At 44.3% G+C, this 21,509-nt stretch overlaps 1 protein-coding gene across 3 annotated transcripts in view; it reads right to left on the reverse strand.

The window, feature by feature from the left end:
* grm1b (glutamate receptor, metabotropic 1b) overlaps positions 1 to 21,509 on the reverse strand; it is a 48,443-nt gene that overhangs the window by 15,794 nt on the left and 11,140 nt on the right. For 2 of the 3 annotated variants that reach the window (XM_038299520.1, XM_038299522.1), the window contains exons 5-7: positions 15,109 to 15,344; positions 14,870 to 14,884; positions 530 to 776 (exon numbers count right to left, since the gene is read on the reverse strand). In XM_038299520.1, the coding sequence (XP_038155448.1) occupies positions 530 to 776; positions 14,870 to 14,884; positions 15,109 to 15,344 (498 nt within the window). The remainder of the gene's footprint in view (positions 1 to 529; positions 777 to 14,869; positions 14,885 to 15,108; positions 15,345 to 21,509) is intronic. The other variant, XM_038299521.1, reaches the window with a different exon arrangement.

Raw genomic sequence — 21,509 nt, forward strand, 5'->3', positions numbered from 1 at the left:
TAAATAAATAAACAAACAGTTTTGAAAAACTCGGTATTCATTCTTTTCCTGCTTTGTGTGTCAACTTTCACGGTTGCTAAGCAACAGAGCATAAAACCCGCTGAAGGGAGGACCTGTTCGAATTCACAGCCAAAACTCTTCCGGCCTCCTTATTTTCAAGGACTTCGAAGGATTCAGTCCAGGTAGACCGCGTCCTTGGAGGATGCAGCCCAGGTTTTCGAACAGAGCGTCTGATTAAGAACAGGGCTGCCCGCACTGACGCAGCTCAGGGATTACGTCACACGGAGCGTCGTGCGCATTGAAATCAGGACATTTCCTCACTTTCTAAAAAAAACCCGGGACGCCCGGGACAGAACGTGAAATACGGATATGTCCCGGGAAATACGGACGTTTGGTCACCCTAATGTAAACCAGCTGCTTCTGCTGCATCTGCAGCGTGCGCTCTGAACGTAGCAAGATACATTAATGGTTTAATATCTTTATTGTTATTACATGAAAAGTGTTTTGTTAGATACTATATTTTGCTTACCTTCCAGGTGAGTCTCCGTTCTCATCGAACCATATATCTTCCCCAGATACTCCTGTGAAGGATGTCTTAAGGAGAAATTCCAGCAAGTGGCTCCCGTCAATGGGTTTCATGTTATCACACAGCCCTACATGGCCAGGACAGAGGTGAGTGTGCATGTCATGCAGACCATGCGCCATGGCGTAGATGGCGTTGATGACGAAGCCCATCTTGCTGTCTTGAACATAGTTATCTTCAAGACTTTCATAACCTGTCCACAAACAAGTCAACAGTGAGGATTCTCCTTTCAGATAAAAAAAATCTATTTGAAGAATGAAAATAAAAGCCCTGCAATGTTTCATCAATGCAAGCAATAGCATGTTCTATGTCACTTAATTTCAAATGTACTCAACAGGTTGTCTGGCAGGATGCAGGTTATTACAAAGGAGTGATAGGGTGCACGCGGATGCAGATACTGTTCTCTGAATTCAGGCTGCTAGAAAGGCACTTCTTTTTTTCTCTGTGGGAGATTGCTTTTATAAAACTGAAAGTCTCAGAATATGGCTTCAAAGAGACCTTGTTACCGTGGTAATGCTATTCATTCTTGGATTCACGAGTCAGGGTGTAATTAGAAATTGGACTAACCTGAACAGCAAGGACTTTTTGTTCTCCTCAAGTAGGGTAATAAAAAAGTTCCTTGTTTTTGGATTTTTTTTTATCTTAGTTTGCAAATATCAGATTTCACTGCAGCAATAAATTATCAATAATTAAAAAATACATGACAGAATAATATTGAAGTAGTAATCATTCAAACACCCCCTATCAGTTAAAATCTGGAGAAAGCAGGGTTTTTTTTATTAAAAGGTGTTTACTCTACATTTAGTTAGCTTCATTTACTCAAAAACAACAGACTACATACATACTGCAGTATGTTTGCCGCAGGCACTGGGTTTTCTCATAAAGACAAGATCAGTCGCAATGCAAATCCCTCTTGTAGCAATCCTGTTGTGTTAATAGCTGTGTATCTTCTCGCTGAAAGTCTACAAAATCAATGATTTTCTTTGCATTTAAACTAAGGCAACTAATAATAGTTTTTTATATTGATTTCTCCACCTTCATGCTGAGTACAAGTTAGCTTTACCCTGTCCATGTACATCGCTTTGAAAAGTATTCATACCCCCTAAATCATGTGCACATCGTCATGTTACAGTTAGTATTTTTAAGGCTGTACATGATCGCAATTAATACAACAAAGTGCAAAGGCATGGATGGAAATAACAGAGTTGTTAAAGTATTTTACAAACAAAAATCTGAGAAGTCTGGGGTTCAGTTCCATTAATCAAAAATGAATATATCTAGAAAAGTGTTCCTGTCAGGACTCCTGTCTTTGTGTTTGTGTTTCTGTGTTTGTCTCCTTTCATCCACCAGGAGGCGCATGGGTTCTGGTCCGCCTCCTCACACACCTGCTGATGTTTTCCTCGTTAAACGGAGTGTTCTTAAGCTGCTGACTGCCACTACCTTGACACCAGAGTGTTTGCCAGTTTTGGGTACTCTAGTCAAGCTGAGTTTTGCTGAGCCAAACTGAGTTTTTGTCAACCTGAGTTTAACTTTGTTTTTTTTTCTTTGCCTCTCGGCAGGAAGTCATCCTGCAAACTGGTTTTCTCGGACCTTCTCTCCCTGGAAGGATCAACTGAGCTTCAAACTGAGCTGGGGTTCAAACAGGAGGTTTGGATCCACTTTCCCAAAGAGATCGTTTGAGCTTCTCACTGAGAAAGGGATTATTCTCCACTACGACCCGTTCAAGTACCGCAGGAAATGTGAGTGGCAGTCAGTTTCTCCGTTGACCAACTAACAACCGCATTCTGGGAAACCCTGTTCCGCCCTCCACCGAATCAGACAAACACTGGAACCATGGCACGCAGACAGGAGTCAAGGATTCAACAACTTCTATGGAAACGTGAGTCGGCAATCAAATCCTCTTCTCCAAGTTCACAAGTCAAATTCCCCACTGAGCCTGAACTAACCGCTGTGTCTTCCCCTCACTTTACAGTTGCGGTTGAGCAGTGTACAGAGCAACACTTCTCCCTCTGTTTAACTTCTTCAATAAAACCCCTTAAACCTTTTCCCTGGTCTCTCTGTTCAGTTTTCTGCATTTGGGTCTGAACTTTGTAACATCATGACAGTTCAATTTTTTATGGGAAGAGTAGAGTACAACTGTCGTGTGGTGAGACTAGAGGTCAGTATTGGTATGAGTGTTGCGATACAATATGTATCACGATACTTGCCGATATTGCAACATCACTATATATTGCCATAATGACATATTTTCCCATCAAATCAAATATATTGATGAAAATCAAGTGCTGTATATGTTCATCAGAAGATACTGATCATTTAGTTATTTTGGTGTCCATGTTGTTGTTTGGTGTTTGAGTCCACGTCTTCCACTGTGATGGTAATGATCGCAGCCCTGACAGCTGATCTTATTACTCACTTCACTCACCTGCTGAACCCACCCCGCTCACTAATTATCATTCATCTTATCCACCTGCTCCTTCTGCTTTATATACGGTTCAGCCCAGCTATCAGGGCCAGATCATTGCATGGAGTTTTTTAGGGTTTGTGCTCTGAGTTTTGGCTTAGTTCCCTTAGTTCAAGTTTTCATTCTCTGAGGCCAGCTGTTTTGAGAGGATGTTTAGTGTTGTCTTCTGTCAGTCCATCTGCTGGATCCTGCCTCACCAGAGAGGACGACTGAGCTGTTAAACCAGGTAAGTGACTTATACGGATAATCATATCCTGTTAGATTATCATGGTCACTTACCTGTGTTTCTCCCTCAACCAGAGTGTCAGTGATGGGTGGCGCCCCGCCTCCCCCTGTAGTCCCCGTAGATTTGCAGATTGTGATGGAGCGCCACTAAGCGTCCATCCCAGACTCTAAGTATCCGTGCTTCCTCTGGCCCAGGGGAGCGCGGTGCCAGGAGCGCGCGCACGGGGAGAAAGCTCTCCCACGTGAGTGCGCTGCCCGGCAAACAGCTGCGTGCAGGCCCGCACCTCTGTCCCGCGGTCCTGCACAGTCCCAACGAACATTCCCCCCCCGTCTGAACCGGTCATCGCGCGCGTCTGAGGGTGCACACTCGGCGCCGAGTTCCACAAACACTCACCTCTCATCTCTGCTTCAGTCCCGCTGTTCCTGGTTAAGGGGCCAAACCGGAGCACTTCCGCGTCACGCTGGAAATAGCGCAGAGTGGCGCGCTTTGCCAGTCACGTGACGAAGGACTCAACCATTTTGGGTGTTTTGTTTTGTATTTTTATATTGTTTATGTTCCTGACATTTTGAACATTGTATGGAGTAATTTTGGTTAATTTTTAGTTTCTATGCAGGAAACTGAGTTTTGTTATTTGATTATTTTGTTTTTATCCTTAAAAACCCCTTAATTTGTATTTTGGTTTACCCGGGGGAGGGGCTAAAGGGGTATTTAAAGGGGAGCTGAGCTCATTTGAGGAGGAGGACTGGATCTGATGGTAGAGTTGGCTGTCCAAGTAAGTTGTCCTGTAAATACTTGTTTTTGTTTTCTCGCTTCACTGTAAATATCGTCACTGTTTCACTATTTCCACCTGGGGAGCAATAAAAGAAAAAAGCACAAACAATATTTTTTCCGGCTGGGCCATCATTTTTTTTGTATTTTTGCAACGAACCCGTGACATTTGGTGTCAGAAGTGGGATGGCCGGTCGACGGAAGCACCCTACAGTGAAGCGTACAGGGCTGCGCTCACAAAAAGTGAAGCAGGACTTACCTGTGGACGATGGAGGCTGGGCAACTGAAGATGAGGAAGGTGGCGCTGCTGCCTCAATCACGCAGCCTGCACCAAGTACAAGTGAGGAGCTTGTGGAGGTCATGAGGACCTTTTTAAAAGGACAGGAGCGGAGGGACGAGGGGTTTTTGGCGGAGCTGAGAGGGCTCCGGGCCACCTTCCCAGCCCCACAGTGGTCTGTCCCTGTGTCCGGACCTGCATCACCACCCGAGGAGTCAACACCGAGTCTCCGGGGGGACCTCTCCACGCCAGCTCCTCGGCAGCGCCGCGGTTTCTCCGAGGAGCCCCCAAGGATCAGCATGGAGAGAGCTGAACCCTCCAGAAGGTGAGTGGGCATGTCGGCTGGTGCCCTTACTCACCGGGAAGGCGTTGGAAGCTTACACAGCCATGGATGAGGAGTTGGCGCACTCCTACCCAGACTTGAAAGCTGCACTGCTGATCAAGTTTGATGTTTCACCGGAGACCTACAGACAGCAGTTCAGGTCCATGTCTGTGCCACCCGGAGAGAGCTCGACCGAGACCTACCACCGTCTGAAGGGGCTGTACCGGCGCTGGATCCGGCCGGAGCAACACTCCAAGGAGCAGATCGGGGAGCAGATTATCCTGGAGAAGCTTCTTCGCGTCCTCCCGGCAGACGTTCGCACCTGGGTGAAGGAGCATTAGCCGACAGAGGGGCTAGCCGCAGCCAAGCTCGCGCTGCAGTACCGCAACGCACGGAGGGGAGGCCCAGCTGCTTACCAGGATGTTCGTCAGCCGTCGTCACAACCCAGAGCCAGCTTCCACCCACCTAGAGATCCCGGGCCTGCACCCAGCCAACGTGGTCCTGGTAAGGAGCTCATCTGTTTTTATTGTCAGCAGTCAGGACACAAAGCTGCCCTGTGCCCAATCAGAAAGGCTAAGCTTACCGGGGCGTGTTACACCCCACGGGCTGAGGACATGCAAGGGGTAGGGAGAAAACAGTGGTTCAAAGAGGTGTGCATTAATGGGGAACCTGTGACTGCTCTGGTGGACTCAGGGAGCTTCATGACTCTTGTGCGAAGGGACATTGTGCCAACGGGCTTGTTGGATTACAGTAAGCAGGAGGACATTTGTTGTATACACGGGGACAGACATTCTTACCCCACGGCGGACATAACGGTGATGGTGGATGACCCACCATATTTACTTACTGTGGGGGTGGTGGAGAAGTTACCGGTAGCCGCTATCTTAGGCTGGGACTTACCTGTACTCCTGGATTTATTGCGGGAGGAGGGGGCTGAGGAGAGTGACTGTGACAAGGGTTTGGCTGGTCCTGTGTTAACCCGGGCTCAGTTCCGGGCAGGGGAGGCACCCAGTACAAAGCAGCAGACGGAGCCGGAGCCTGAACCTTTTTCCAAATTGGACATTGACCTGTTTGAGGGGGGTAAAAAGGGTCCAAGGAAACCACGTAGCCAGCGGAGGTTCGAGAGGGGCCTGAAGTCAAGGGAGCCAGTCTGTCAGGGGCTGGACAAAGACTTGTGGGAGGTACCTGGGGACATTGGGGCTGTGCAGAGACAGGATGAGACTCTGAAACCAGTGTTTGCCAAAGTGGTTGGGGGGCTGGACAGTGCCAAGGGGAACAGAGAGAGCTATGTTATCGATGACAAGAATGTTCTGTATTTAGTGTCAGACGGTGTCAAGCGCCTCGTTGTTCCCTCGTCTTGCCGCCAAAGGATCATGCACTTGGCTCACACCTTGCCTTGGGCTGGTCATCTGGGTCGCAACAAAACATACATGCGCATCGCTTCCCGTTTCTATTGGCCCTCCATGTACTCTGATGTTCAAACTTACTGCAAAACCTGTCCCACCTGTCAAAAAACCTGCTTTGTCCGCCAATCTGACCGTGCTTGCCTCCAACCTCTACCTGTCATCTCCACCCCATTCCGGCGCATAGCCATGGACATTGTGGGCCCGCTCGTGCGAAGTAGTGGGGGCTACCAGTACATCCTGGTGATCTCAGACTACGCAACACGGTACCCCGAGGCGTTCCCCTTGCGCACCGTCACTGCCCCTGATGTGCTGCGTTGTCTTGTGCAACTTTTTTCCAGGGTCGGTGTGCCGGATGAGATCGTGACGGACCAGGGGACCAACTTCACTTCCCGACTCATGCAGCTCTTCCACCGCCAGCTGGGGATCTCGGCAATCAAGACCACTCCGTATCATCCGCAGACGGACGGCTTGGTCGAGCGGTTTAACCAGACCCTGAAGAAGATGCTGCAGAAGTTCGTGGACGACACTGGACGTGACTGGGACCAGTGGCTGCCCTTTGTGCTGTTCGCCTACCGAGAGGTGCCGCAGGCATCCACCGGATTCTCCCCGTTCGAGCTGCTGTATGGCTGGGACGTCCAGGGCCCATTGGACTTGCTGCTGAAGGTCTGGGAGGCTCCCACCACGGCTACTAGTGATCGGAGTGTGGTGCAGTTCGTGCTGGAGATGAGAGAGCGCCTGGCCAAGTATCGGGAGGAGGCTGAGGTCAACCTGCGAGAGACCCAGCAGACACAGAAGGCCTGGTACGACAGACAGGCCAGACATCGAGAGCTCCAGCCTGGCCAGAGGGTCCTGCTCTTGCTGCCATCCTCCACCAGCAAGCTGTTGGCCAAGTGGCAGGGTCCGTACACTGTCCTGAGGAAGATGGGCCCTTTTACTTACGAAATACACCACCCTGACAAGAAGAAAGCCAAACAGACTTACCACGTCAACCTACTGAAAGAGTGGAGAGAGGCCGTCCCAGTCTCTGCTCCTGTGTTGTCTCTTCTCGTGGCTGAGGTCGACAGCGAGGGTGATGAGGAGCTGCCTCTTGTTGACCTCCACCAGCCGCCTCCACCCACTCTCGACCATCTCTCTATCACCCAGTCCAGCCAGCTCAACGAGGTCTTCCGGAGGGTCTCCAAGCTGTTTGCTGCCAACCCGGGGAGGACTGTCTTGATCGAGCACGTCATCCGCCTGAAGGACAAGGGGCCCGTTCGCCAGCGGTCCTACCGGGTCCCTCAGCATCTGGTGGCGCAGCTACTGAAGGAGGTGGAGGAGATGCAGCGTCTGGGGGTGATCGAGCCGTCAACGTCCGAGTGGTGCAGCCCAGTGGTCATCGTGGTGAAGAAGGATGGGTCGCTCCGCATCTGCATTGACTTCCGGAAGCTCAACGCCGAGTCGGAGTTCGACGCCTACCCGATGCCCCGGATCGACGACCTACTGGAGAAGATCGGCCGGGCCCGGTTCATCACCACCCTCGATCTCTGCAAGGGCTACTGGCAGGTGCCTCTGGAGCCGTCCAGTCGTCCCTACATGGCGTTCCAGACCCCTGCAGGATTGTTCCAGTTTACGGTGATGCCGTTTGGTCTCCATGGGGCCCCCGCAACCTTTCAGAGGCTAATGGACCGTGTTTTACAGGGTTGCGGTGACTGCAGTGCTGCTTACCTGGACGATGTAGTAATCTTCAGCGACACTTGGGAGCAGCACTTGCAGCATCTGGAGAGGGTCCTTGGCAAGATCGAGCAGGCGGGACTGACGCTGAATCCTGCCAAGTGTCAGTGGGCCAAGGAGGAGGCGCAATACCTTGGCTATCGGCTGGGTCGAGGTGAGGTCCGTCCGCAGGTCGACAAGGTGGAGGCGATCCGCAGCTGCCCACGGCCTCGCACGAAGAAGGAGGTGAGGTCCTTCTTGGGTTTGGCCGGCTGGTATCTGAGGTTCGTGCCAGTTTGCCACCATCGCCGCTCCTTTGACCGCACTGACGGGAAAGGCTCAGCGGAACCCTGTCGTCTGGAGTGAGGACTGTGAGACCGCCTTCCAGACCCTCAAGACCTGTCTCTGCTCGTCGCCGGTGCTGCAGAGTCCGGACTTCAATCAGCGGTTCTTGGTCCAGACCGACGCCTCCGCAGTGGGTCTCGGGGCTGTCCTGGCACAGGGAGACCCAGGAGAAGAACGCCCTGTGCTGTACCTAAGCCGCAAGCTGCTTCCCCGAGAGACCAGGTACTCAACTGTAGAGAAGGAGGGCCTGGCCATCAAGTGGGCTCTGGAGAGCCTGAGATATTACCTTCTGGGGAGAGAGTTCGACCTGGAGACCGACCATCGTGCCCTGATATGGATGAACTCTATGAAGGATCACAACAGTCGACTCACCCGCTGGTATCTCGCTCTCCAACCCTTCCGATGCCAAATCCGCCATCGGGCGGGGAAAACTAATATTGTGGCAGATTATCTCTCCAGGTTGCCGCACGTCGTCAACCTCGGGGAGGAGGCGGATAATGTGATGGAGCGCCACTAAGCGTCCATCCCAGACTCTAAGTATCCGTGCTTCCTCTGGCCCAGGGGAGCGCGGTGCCAGGAGCGCGCGCACGGGGAGAAAGCTCTCCCACGTGAGTGCGCTGCCCGGCAAACAGCTGCGTGCAGGCCCGCACCTCTGTCCCGCGGTCCTGCACAGTCCCAACGAACATTCCCCCCCGTCTGAACCGGTCATCGCGCGTGTCTCAGGATGCACACTCGGCGCCGAGTTCCACAAACACTCACCTCTCATCTCTGCTTCAGTCCCGCTGTTCCTGGTTAAGGGGCCAAACCGGAGCACTTCCGCGTCACGCTGGAAATAGCGCAGAGTGGCGCGCTTTGCCAGTCACGTGACGAAGGACTCAACCATTTTGGGTGTTTTGTTTTGTATTTTTATATTGTTTATGTTCCTGACATTTTGAACATTGTATGGAGTCATTTTGGTTAATTTTTAGTTTCTATGCAGGAAACTGAGTTTTGAGTTTTGTTATTTGATTATTTTGTTTTTATCCTTAAAAACCCCTTAATTTGTATTTTGGTTTACCCGGGGGAGGGGCTAAAGGGGTATTTAAAGGGGAGCTGAGCTCATTTGAGGAGGAGGACTGGATCTGATGGTAGAGTTGGCTGTCCAAGTAAGTTGTCCTGTAAATACTTGTTTTTGTTTTCTCGCTTCACTGTAAATATCGTCACTGTTTCACTATTTCCACCTGGGGAGCAATAAAAGAAAAAAGCACAAACAATATTTTTTCCGGCTGGGCCATCATTTTTTTTGTATTTTTGCAACGAACCCGTGACACAGATCCACAGCAGGCCGCTTCTGTTCAGTTCTGTGTTATTTTTACTAAATGTTTTGAAACTTCCCATTGTCTGTCTTGCATGACTACTGGTTCCTACATTCTGGGTTGACATAACAGTGACTGCCTGACCTATACACAGCCGCACAGCAAAAGGGCTTCACATCCCTATCTGCCAGAGTGGCAGTGCAGAGGTAGCCCATTTTCCCTCATTCTTTCAGGTAAAAAAGTTTTTTTGTTTGTTTTTTTTTTTATGGATATTAGGAACTGAAAGATTGATATTTCTCGCAGCCGAAAATCCCGATACAGCACCATTTTTTCCCTCATCCCTAGGTGAGACATGGAGAACCAGCTGACTGACAAGCAAAGGAGGGAATCAGAGCGATCAGAGAAGCAAACAGTGACAACTGGCAACTCTAGATGAGCTGCAGAGATCCGCAGCTAAGGTGGGGAACATTTCTTGACAGGATAAACAGTTGCTTTTGCACTTCACAAATCCACAGCGAAAGTCGTTGCTGAAAGAAAGCCGTAAGAGGTGCCTTTCGTAGTTTAACATGTGGGGAGGCAGTGAACATTTGGTAGAAAGTGCTCTGTGAAAGTGAGGCCAGAATATATTCTATATGTGGAATGTGATTTTTGCTGCACATCACTGAATATCCTTCACCATAGTGAAACATAGGGGTGGCAGCGTCATGCAGTGGGGATGCTGGTCAGTATTAATGGAGGAATGAATGGAGCTTAATACAAGCCTGGAAGAAAACCGATCAGAAGCTGCAAGGAAATTCCCAGTGTAGCACAGGTTCTACCTTTCAGTAGCACAATGAAACATAGAGCCACGGCTACAAGGGAATGATTTAGGTCAAAGAACACTCATGTGTTCATATGGCCTATTAAAAGTCTAAACTTAGTCTAGTTCTGAATCTGTGGCAATATTTAAAAAACTAAATTCACAGCTACTCTGAATCCTGTATAACTGAGCTGTTCTCAGTGGAACTGAATCCAAAATCCCTTAAAAAAAATATGAAAACTCAATATAATTTGACACCCACTTTCAGAAGAAAAGTCCAAATAGAACTAGCTAACCACTGTAGTTTTTAAAAAGTTTTATTTACAGTAGGGAAATATTTATGGGAACTTATTTTGATGCACTGATCCGATACCCAGATCTGATATCAGTGATTTGATATTGTTTATCAGAAATCCATCTCAGTTCACTCTTATGTCTTTATTTTAGCTGTTTATTAGTTAATAAATAATATAGTGTAAATTTTTGTGTGTGTTAATTTGTTTTGCCTTTACTCACATGGCTATATACATGGTTCATTCATTCAACAGCTGAATTGGATTGGTATCGGATATCAGCCAATACGCTGAGCCCAGGTATTGGACAGGATAATAAAAAAAACAGATTGGTGCATCGCTACTAATTGTGCTGTTTAATATAAATGAGGTTAGACTGACAAAAATGTGTGATCTTGATGTTGCCTACAGTTGGAGCTATGAATTCAGCCAAAAGATTTTAGACAAAGGTTGAATCCCAAACTGCTCCCTAACCACTAACTTGAAGTCACACTCATAGTGGTGAAAGGCACCTGGATTGTATTTGGGTGAGGTGCAAACATGAATGGGACGGCCTCACCCCTCGAACGTTAATTTCCTATGGCTACACAGTGATACCGCATGTGCATGGCTGTAGCTCTGTGCTGCACGTTAACATAATATCAAACATTTGCCATTTTCTTAAAAATAAATCTATCCAGTCAAATAAAACTAGTCCAAAGAGAATCTTCCATTTAGGAATTAATGAATTTTTTTTTTTTAACCAGCAGACTTTACATTTAAATGCAAATGTTTCCTCTGCCACAAGTTTTACTCCCTATATAAGGACTGAAAGGTCCACTCGCCCTAACCAATGCATGTTTGTGACGGCCCTCAATGTGGCAGACCCTTTGCAGGAAGGTGCAAACGGAGGAGTAGTGCTTAGAGTTAGTGTTTAGGGGCCAGTTTGGAATTCAGCCAGTCTCTGAGGTTAGACAAAGTTCCTCTCAAAGTAAATGTTATCAGTGTTTCACATCCTTCCTGTACGTGTATGCTTGTCACTGTAGGGTTACAGCAGAGTTCATTGGGGTGGGAGGTGCGTCCCACCCAGGATAGGTCACCAATCTAAGGGACTAATATAAAATAATTTTCAACAAAGAAAGATTTCCTCCCCTGAAGGCGTTCCCTAGAGACTGACTGGACTGTAATTCACCTGGAACAAGAAAACAGTTAAAGACCTATAGCAGACATCAGATGGTTATTTATGGATCCTTTCCCAGGGGAACATTTTATCAAGGAACAGAATGAACAACCCAAAACATGTTTTTTATTACGTATCCAACACAGAGCCAAAGGCTCTTTTTGTATTGCTGAAAATGAAATTAATTATCTCTCTTCCAGAGCAAATAATAATATTAGAATATATATGAAGACATGAACTGGACTGATCTTTTTTAAATTGAGATTTATGCATTTTTTAGATAAAAAGTTGAGTTGAGTTATACTTTTTTTGCATCATTAAATTCCTTAAAGCTACAGTGTGTAATAATTACAGGCATATAAATTCAGAAATTTAATATATTATACATAACTATGTTATTTATCATCACCTATGAGCTCAGCCTTTTAACCATAACATTTGCGTTGCCTTAGAATTCGTTATTTATAATTACATCTTTGCGCTACGGCAAGCGCAGAGGCAACAAACTAGCGATTGCGAGATCTCCCATGACGCTCGAAAATAACTACGGCAAGTTGAGAGAGATGAACTGAGACGGTACTGAACAGTAGATGGCAGTATTATGCCTGAGAAGCGTTTAGTCTGCCTGAAACCAAAGAAGAAGAAGAAGCAGGTATACTGCGCCTCGGTAACAAGAAAGGTAAACAAGGCGGCAGGCGTGAGTGACTTTGCAAACTGTTTGGCACTGTGTGGCCAAACATCAGACGAATGGAGGATCATGCCTACTCTGTATCACAACGAAAAGCGGCGGACACCGAACCCCCGTCATCTAAGAAGCGGAAACAGGACGAGAATAAACGCAAGAGTGACAAGAAACGACAAAAAACACGGATCAACATTGGCACGGCATTTACACGATGGAAGTCACTGATGGAGGAAAAAGGTTTTCAAAGTGACGCTCAAGTTGCCAGTTTTCTCTTGGACAGGTAATTAATCCTACACACACAATTGTCTAATATCACTGCAGTTTTTGGAGTACAGGATGCTCAGACCTGTCTAAAACAATAACATGCTGCGTGATGATGCTGTTACTCTCCAGTATACTTATTCAGCAACGTCCCTGACGTTTCACAGGTAATGATTCAGTAATTTTCTGTAAAATAATTTTCTGGATATATACCTCGGTTACTTCTCTCCGGCTCCTTTGGAGATCTTCAAGCCTTTCCTCCTCTGCTCTCACCCCGCTGGCTCCCCTCTCTCGCCTGGCCCCAGCTGCACGCTCACCCCGGCCTCTCTGCCCTCTTCCTTTCCCTCTTCCTTGCCTTGTAACCCCCGTGCCACAAACAAGACTTGGACTCTGTAAACGGGGAATATATATTCTTCCAGCGAACACAATCTCGCTGTTAAACTAATGACTACAATTACTTCGTCTGTTTATATCACCATGCAAAGCAGCTCACCAAAACGTCACAACGACGTAGAAAAAATAACGGGTATATTTATTATCTTAAGTCTACATGAAATCTATACCCTACACAGACTAATGAAATACTATCTGTAAAATTATCTATGTAAACAAACCTCATCACTTGAGAAGGTAGGTGATGCGGACGTCGTGGAAGACATTTTGTCCCGTAACGCTCGCCGTACTGTTGGGGGGGAGAAGCGGTGGGGGGGAGACGTTCATGTTGCTGCAGTCTGCAGTCTGACCGCTAGATGTCGCTGAAAATTACACACTGTAGCTTTAAAATAAAAATGGGATGCTGTTGGAAGATCTTGCCCAGGGAACCGTGCATGCATAAATACAAGTGACTACAGATTTTTGAAGAAAATTGTTCATATAACTCTTTTTACAGTTGGATTATGATTTTTCTGCCAATAAATGTTTAATACTTTTTGGATTTGGTATATAATTAGCAAAGAATTCCTTCAGCAAAACCTCTGAAAGACAGGTTCCCTTTGCTATATACAGCAGCAGGCGACTACATTTGTTTATAAGCATCTCTACCATTATGCTGTGCTGGTTGCAGCTTCTGTTGCATGGGGACATTTCAAAACAACTGCTGGGACAGCTGTCTTTGCAAACAAACACATAAACAGTAACTACAGTTAGGTAGCAGCTGGGTGAGCATCTGAAGGGAGCGACTGGTGATGACCTACTTTAGCAGCTCCTTGTCTTTGACGCTCGCTGCACTTGCTAAGCTGTGGGAGACTCAGTTATGATGCAGTGAAGCTATGATGTCTGCATGCAAGCAGAGGACCTACTGCTGCATGTTGGAATTATTTAGCTGCATGACAGCAGGACTTTGTCTGCGTATGAAGAGAACTGCCTAGTTTCTGTGCTTACATGCAAATTCAGCAAGATTCAGCCAGTTATTGGGCTGTTTTATATGACTGCCTTAGCTTTACGGAGGGTGTGAGAGCACAAACTAACCCAATTATCAGGCTCTCAGAATCCAAAAAACATCCCAATAGCTTCATATATAAGAGGTCCACTGAGATTAATTGGAAATGAAAGTTTTTAATAAAAGCATGACCATCCCTTCATGTGATTCAGCCTTAATGTCAGTAAACCTCTCTGTATATTTTTAAAGGTGAGGAGCGTTATGGTTCCATTCAGGAAAAAAAAAAAAAATCACTCACCATCTTGGAGTTCTAAACCAAAATAAATCAATGAGGTAAAATAAACAGGAAATAAATACAGAAAGACAGCAAACAGGAACTCTTTTCCACATTAAAAATAAGTACTATATGTTTGTTTTTGTTTTTTACAAAACATGATAACTCATGGAAGGAAAGGAAAACTTTCAGGTTAGTGCATGGGAGTAGAAAGAATAAAAAAATAAAAAAACAGCAAATTCTGCAAAAAATAAAATAAAATAAAAGAGAGAAAGAAATCACTGTAGTGGTATTTAACCAAAAAGTGCAACATAAGCCAAAAGTAGAGCCAGATGTGTCAACTGAAAGGGAAAGTAGTGTTTTTCATGCATCAATTTATATTTACGTTTATCAATTACCTCCAAAAAATGTTATTTATATCAATTATAAGAATGGTTATGGATGTTTTTTGCTTTAATAAACCCTCATATCTTGTGATTAAAAACGTAAATATACGTAAAAACAAAACAATAACTAATGTAATAAAAGAACTGTGTCATAAAAAACATGTGGAAACGTGCTTGTTCAGCATCGTTTCAAGAAAATAAGAACCAAAGCTAATGCATTAACAGTGTTCCTTTAATAATAAAAAAACACTTAATTTACCTAGATCATCATCATCTGTGGAGCCAAGTAACACACAAATAAACAGTATGAAAAAAATGGACTGACTAGTGGAGAACTTTACCCTTAGGCAGCCCAATTTATATTTAAAAAGTTTGCTCTATTTTATGGGGCCTTTTGGCTCCCTCCTTTGGGCATTAAACACATCGCAATATTACAAGAGAAACAAACTAATACTTAACCAGCAAATATGTAGAGGAATTGATGTTTGTGCATCTTACCTGAGCAGTTTTTTGCATAGTTCAGGTTCTCCTGTGGGTGTCCGGGAAGGCGACACTGAAAGCGGTGCTGCCAAAACTCTGGGAACCATGGATTGCGGGTGTTTGTGCTGAGCTTGAGCTTCAGGAAGTAACTGTCGAAGGAGGAGACCTCTTCAGAGTGCAGCTTCACAGTGATGCCACCAACGGCTTCATGCTCATACCCCTCCACCACCTCAATGCGGTCTGCCCAGCCGTCACTGCAGGAAACAGCAAACTGAAATCAGATTCAGTTGTAGATCCACTTTTAATTCCTTCGCCTGTTTAAGGGTATTAAGGGTGTCAGATTAAAAGGCAGTGAATGCAAAGTTATGAAGAACCTTTTGGATCTTTATTTGTAGATCACTATGAAAACCAAATTTAGATATGCACTGTTTTGTGTGTGTTTATTGAATCAACTTTCAGGAAGACAGACAATTTGAGCATAAAGGCATTAAAAATGGGAACGGTTCCAAAAGAGGTGAAATCTTTGAAATCAAAATATCCCCAGACATGACTTGTAATTTAATTAAATTTTAACAGGCGCAGTTTGCAAATAATGATCTTCTTTTTTTCTTTTTTCGTTTGCATAATTTCAATTCTAATTGCATTTTTTCTTTTATATTAGAAGAAGTACTGAAAAGAAATATCTTGGGAAAGCAGTCTGTCCTCTTAGAATGCACTTAAAAAAAAAAAAAAAGCCTTACTCATGTGCCCAAATAGTGCAGAGCTGCTGCATTAAAGCAGACCTGCATTTAACCACCAGCTATGTCTTCAGCTTTAACAACAGTGCGGCAAACCTCATTAACAGAAGCCAGTCATAAATTCAGTAGATCAGAAATATTTTCCTTTGTTTTCACGACTTGGTTTTGCAGTTTCTGTACTTGCTGAAAAAAGACAAAAAAAGCCTCCAAGTCCACTGACACATCCATGAGTCCAGTGAGAATTCACAGCTTAGCGTAGCTGTGCCGTCTGCCCTCCAGAGAAACGCATTCCCACCCTGCTCGCACACTTTGAGTCTCGAGAAGACGACCAGCGTCTGCACTGGTTTAATCTCTATTGACTGTGTGTGTCACCTATTATAGCTAACAATTGGTCTGTCAGTTATTTAATTTCATTTTCTGCAAGAATAGAAAAAACATCCGGTTTAAAGAAAAGATTAAATAAATTTTTTTACAATAAAGATTTGAATGGCACCTAAAACCTCTCGATTTTGATTTGGTTTCTAATAAACATTAAGCATTTGGAAAGTGGAATGAGGAACTGTGTATTAAACACTTGTAGGATAGAATACAAAAGGAGAAAAAAAATTGTATGAAAGGTCTTTTGAAACAAATCTGGATATTTCAAATCAATTTTCAACATCAAGGAAAGTTTTAAAGCAATACAACAACAAAAAATCTGAATATCGATTATGTGGGAACTATGGTTAAAGCAGGGGTCACCAACTTTTTTAAGGCTGAGGGCTACTTTATGTGTACTGAGTCATAGGACGGGCTACCAATAATGACCTATGAACTAGAGGAGTCGGCGTTCACCTGAACTTCATAGATAATAAACATATTTCTATTGTTTCTTTTCATTTTTAATTTGTTTTTAGATATTCTCATTATGAAATCCATATAAATCCTCAAATGTTCCAATTCGTTGATATGATAAAATGCTTCATAAATGCTTCAAAATAAGAGCTTCAGTAAAAAATAACATTTCAGATTTAGTCCACTGGTGAATTGTTCTGTTTTCAAAAGATGCTGAGTTGTGACAGGCAGCCCAGGCCACAGGCGGCTACGCTCTACCCCTTCTATTCATTCTAGCTAATCTGAATCGTTCAATTCCATTTGAAGAGCGAGATCATCTGTGGTAGCAGCACTAGACGTCTTCCAGGCATGTGAGGAAAACTAGCAGCACTTCAGCAGACAGGATGAATGAATGGTAGCCGACGCGCGGATGACATCATACACACTCCGCTTTGTTTTTAAAAGATATAAATATACAAAATATAACTGTGGATGTCTGGGGGACAGTGATTGGCCTACATGTTCTGAATGCATGCGTACCATAAAGAATAAATTATGAACAGTTTAGTTTGTGCCTTCAAGTTGTTGCCCATAGGAAGACGTTACTTGGATATAACCTAACGGAATATCTTCAGAACGGCTCCAAATGACACAAAACTCATATGGGTGAGTAGAACATGATGGAATAACGTAAAATCAAGGGACCAATGTAAAAAAAAAAACAGTGTTCCCCTTTAAAGGGACACTATGCAACATTTTTCAGTTAATTAATGCGTTCCATAACGTTATGGATGATTAAATGATTCATTTCAGGTTGAACAAAGGTATTCTCGGCCGCCCTGGTGGTCTGTGGGGGAAATACCGCACTTGCAACTGCAGGAGCACCGACCCGCACCCACAGGCTCAGAAGTCTCGTGAGAGTCAGTCTTGCTTTACGGCGAGAACTGCTACACGCCCCCATTAAAAGCATTCTCGTTGCTAGCACAGTGGCAATCTTTGTGCAGTTATGCTACGTTCACGCAGCAAAAGCAGCAAAATCGTGTCTGCTGCTTCATTTTTGCTGCTTGTACCAGTTAGTTCTGACGCGCGGCTGAAGCAGCTTTGCTGCTCTGGCTGCGCGGTGCAAAAGTGTGTCTGACGCGCGTTGGGCGGAGCTTCACTATCCTTTCTCTGCCTTGCAGCTATATTTGCTGTGATCAGTGGGAATAAAGTAGTTTTAATATGTGTTTAAGTGAGAAAATACACCTGAAAACGTGATCAGTGCAGTCAGTTCATTCAGATTATTATCCTGCCTTCAATATTTTTTCTGTCGGAGCCGCTCAGACCCCCACATACCAGCGGGGCGCCGACAGTATGGATCCCTTCATCAGCAGCGGTTCACCGCGGCAGCTGGTAGGTGTTTTTCATCTAGATAATCCAAACTGCATATTCTGCCGGCAGATTTCTGCATTTTAAGTTAATTTAGGCGTCAATAAACTGTTTAAGAGGAGTGATCATCAGCGCTGTGTCTCTCTCCCTGCGTTAAACGCGCCCGACGCGCTGCTTCAGCTGCTCAGACGCGCTGCGCCTGGTGCTCAAAACGCGCCGCTGGACCTTTTGCTGCGCCTTGACGCGCGTCAACCATTGACTTTGCATGTAAACTCGCTGCTTCTGTCGCGCCAGCTACGTCCAGTGTGAACGCAGCGTTAGTCATTCGCTGCTAAGCTCAAAACAACCGCGCCTGGCTTGACGGAGAAACCAGGAGAACAGCTGAGCATATTTACGACAGTGCACTTTTACTTTCGCCCTCTGGAGGGAGCCTCACTGGAAAATCAACACCGGTTGCATAGTGTACCTTTAAGTAAAAAGCCAACAGATCTATGAAATGCTGAGTAAAGCAAGAACGTTGTAAACCAGCTGCAAACCGACATTGTTTGAGATCTTGTGAATAATAAGTTGGACCAAACTGCAGCCAAGAAGTTGATAAAAACGTTGCTATGATTTAGTTTTAAAAGAGAAAACCTCAAAGGACATGAAACATGGATTGGACTTTTAGGCACTACAAACAAGAATCTAGAAAAAAATAATTAGGATTACAGCTGCACCTATCCATTTTTTTTCAATCTAATTCGATACAGATACCTGTGCTTTGCGTATCGGCAGACATCCGATACGATCTGATTCAAATATTGAATGAACCATATATCCAGCCATGTAACTGAAGGCTTTAGCCTAGATATAAATATTGTTAGGTGGTAGGTAACAAATTAACACAGATATAAATGTCCTTTATATAAGTGAAGTACAAATAAGCACCAAAAAGTAAGAAATAACAGTTCCATGTAAAGTGCACTGGGTTATCCAATCACTGAAATCCGATCCAGCTAATTAGTCAATATCTGAATCTGAGTTAATCAGAAGCTAATGTAAATCAGCTGAGGTGGGTGAAGCGCAGGAAGACTGAGAAAGAAGAACTACAAACCTAAACACCTGTCTGAGTTTCCATTACTTTTCAAGTAAACAGTAGAGTTTACTTGAAAAGTAATGGAAACTCGGATAATACGCAAGCAAATTAAAAAATTACACACAAAGAGAGAGAGAGAGCACGAAGTGTTGATCCATTCTGTTATGTGGAACTAGATTGCAGCTTTTCTTAACTTCCAGATGTTTTTACTACCTGCAGAATTTCCTTTGCATGTATTTTGTGTATTAGCATAATTTATGTGTTTGCTGCAGGTTTTAGTAATTGATTGGAGAATTTCTCCTTTGCAGGGATTTTTCTCTTTCATGTATTTTCTGTGCTTTTGTGTTAGTCTCATTTTTGAGTTTGCTGTAAATGCAATCTGCACGAATAGAGCACAAAAATGATACGATGACAGTCCCAAACCCTGGGGATAATCTAACAGAGATCAAACAAAACAAAATACAAAAAGAAAAAGAAAAATAATGTGGAATTATTTAGGCAAAACCTTGCAGAACATAAAGTGTATGGGTTTCCTTAAGGATGATCGTTAGCATGTTGGCCTGCTGATTTAAACCTTGACGCCTGTAGCATAAGTAAGTTCAGAGGTGATGTGAAAGTACAATTAATAATGGTGACCCCGACCATTTTAGGCTTTAATTTGACCGTGTCTTTTTGAAACAAAGGATATGCTTTGATCTTATCCACTGTAGCTTTAACTGTATGTTAAAAGCTGATCTGCTGAAATGTGTTCCCATGTCAATTCTTTTATTGCCTCTCTAATTTTTTTTTTAATCCATCCACCCGTCATCCAATCAGCTTTAACCAGATTTTCCATCATTGCTTAAGAAAAATATTTCCACCACCATCATTTTTACTGTATGGATAATATATTGAGGGTAGCAAACAAAGTAATGCATTGTGGTGAAAAGGAATTAATAGGTTTAATGGTTCTTTATCCCAATCTGCTCTTTATGGATTGGTTTAGGTTTGTATTTTTAATGCAGGGCTTTTTCTTTTTTTCAGTTCTGGTTCAGCCGATTCGGTGTCTTCAGCTTTGTCTGCTTGTTACCTTTCCTAACTTTTCCTCATCTGGTTCTTTCTCAGCTGTACTACATTATTCTGATTAATTAAACCTAGTTCTGATGCAGCTCTTCCTTCCTCCCGGAACTTGAAAGCCTGTCATCTCCCGCAGCTCATGATCAGAGTCTTCTTTGCACCGTTGCCTGGACTCTATCAGCTGTTTAATCCATTGCAGTTTTTTAGGGCTCCAACTGATTTGTTTTTTTTTTTTTCTACAATGTTTATTCTCCAATTCTCCCTGCCTAGCTGCTTTATATGATGTTTATTTTATTTATAATTTACAATAATTGAATTGTATAATAATCAGGTTCACCTTTATTAAATTCAAACAATAAACTTGATCTATTTGGAATAAATGGACTATTTAGTACTATTTTTTTACATAAACCTGTTGTTTATATATTTCAAATAAAATAAGCTATATCATACAAATTTATATGCAAAATGTAAGGTTTATTTAAAAGGTTAGTGTAAACATATCTTTAAAAAAAGTAAGAATTTGTTATGTAACAAGATTACAAAATTTGGGGTAAAAAATGTTTTGTACTCTTAATTAACAAAGGTTCTTCAACTAGTGTTCAGGACCATTTTGGCTTCCTGTTAAATCCAGAATAGAATTTAAAAGCCTTAAATGGCCAAGCTCCATCTTATATCAGAGATCTGATTGTTCCTTATGTTCCTAACAGAGCACTTCGCTCTCAATCTGCAGGTTTACTAGTGGTTCCTAGAATTTCTAAAAGTAGAATGGGAGGCAGATCTTTTAGTTATCAGGCTCCTCTCCTGTGGAACCAACTACCAGTTTTAGTCCGTGAGGCAGACACCCTGTCTACTTTTAAGGCTAGGCTTAAAACTTTCCTTTTTGATAAAGCTTCTAGTTAGAGTGGCTCAGGTTATCCTGAGCTATCTCTATAGTTCTGCTGCTATAGGCTTAGACTGCTGGAGGACATAGACCCCCATTTCATCATTCTGCTTCATTCTCTCTCTATTCTCCCACTCTGCAGAATCTGTTAGTTCAATCTCTAACGTTCTGCTCTCTCTGCTTTTCCTCATAGTAGCTTCATCTGGTCTGTTCCTGTTTGGCTGTGACTCCATCCTGGAGAGAAATATCAGCTGTGCTGCTGCCATCAACACCTTTGTTTATAAATGCTGGAGATTGGCCTGTTTTTCCAGTGTAGTCCTGTTTCTCTGACTGTGACTAACTGGATGTGCTCTCTTCATCCTCTGACATGGGAGCTGGCTCGGAGCTCGTCTGCCTGGCTGTGTGTTTCCTGGACGGGGCCGCCTTTTTGAGGTGCTTTTTCTGTCTCTGCTTCTGTCTCCTTGAACCCCAGTCAGCCTCGGCAGAT

This window comes from Cyprinodon tularosa, unplaced genomic scaffold, assembly GCF_016077235.1.
Source record: "Cyprinodon tularosa strain WSP-4 unplaced genomic scaffold, ASM1607723v1 ctg430, whole genome shotgun sequence".
Lineage (NCBI taxonomy): Eukaryota > Metazoa > Chordata > Actinopteri > Cyprinodontiformes > Cyprinodontidae > Cyprinodon > Cyprinodon tularosa.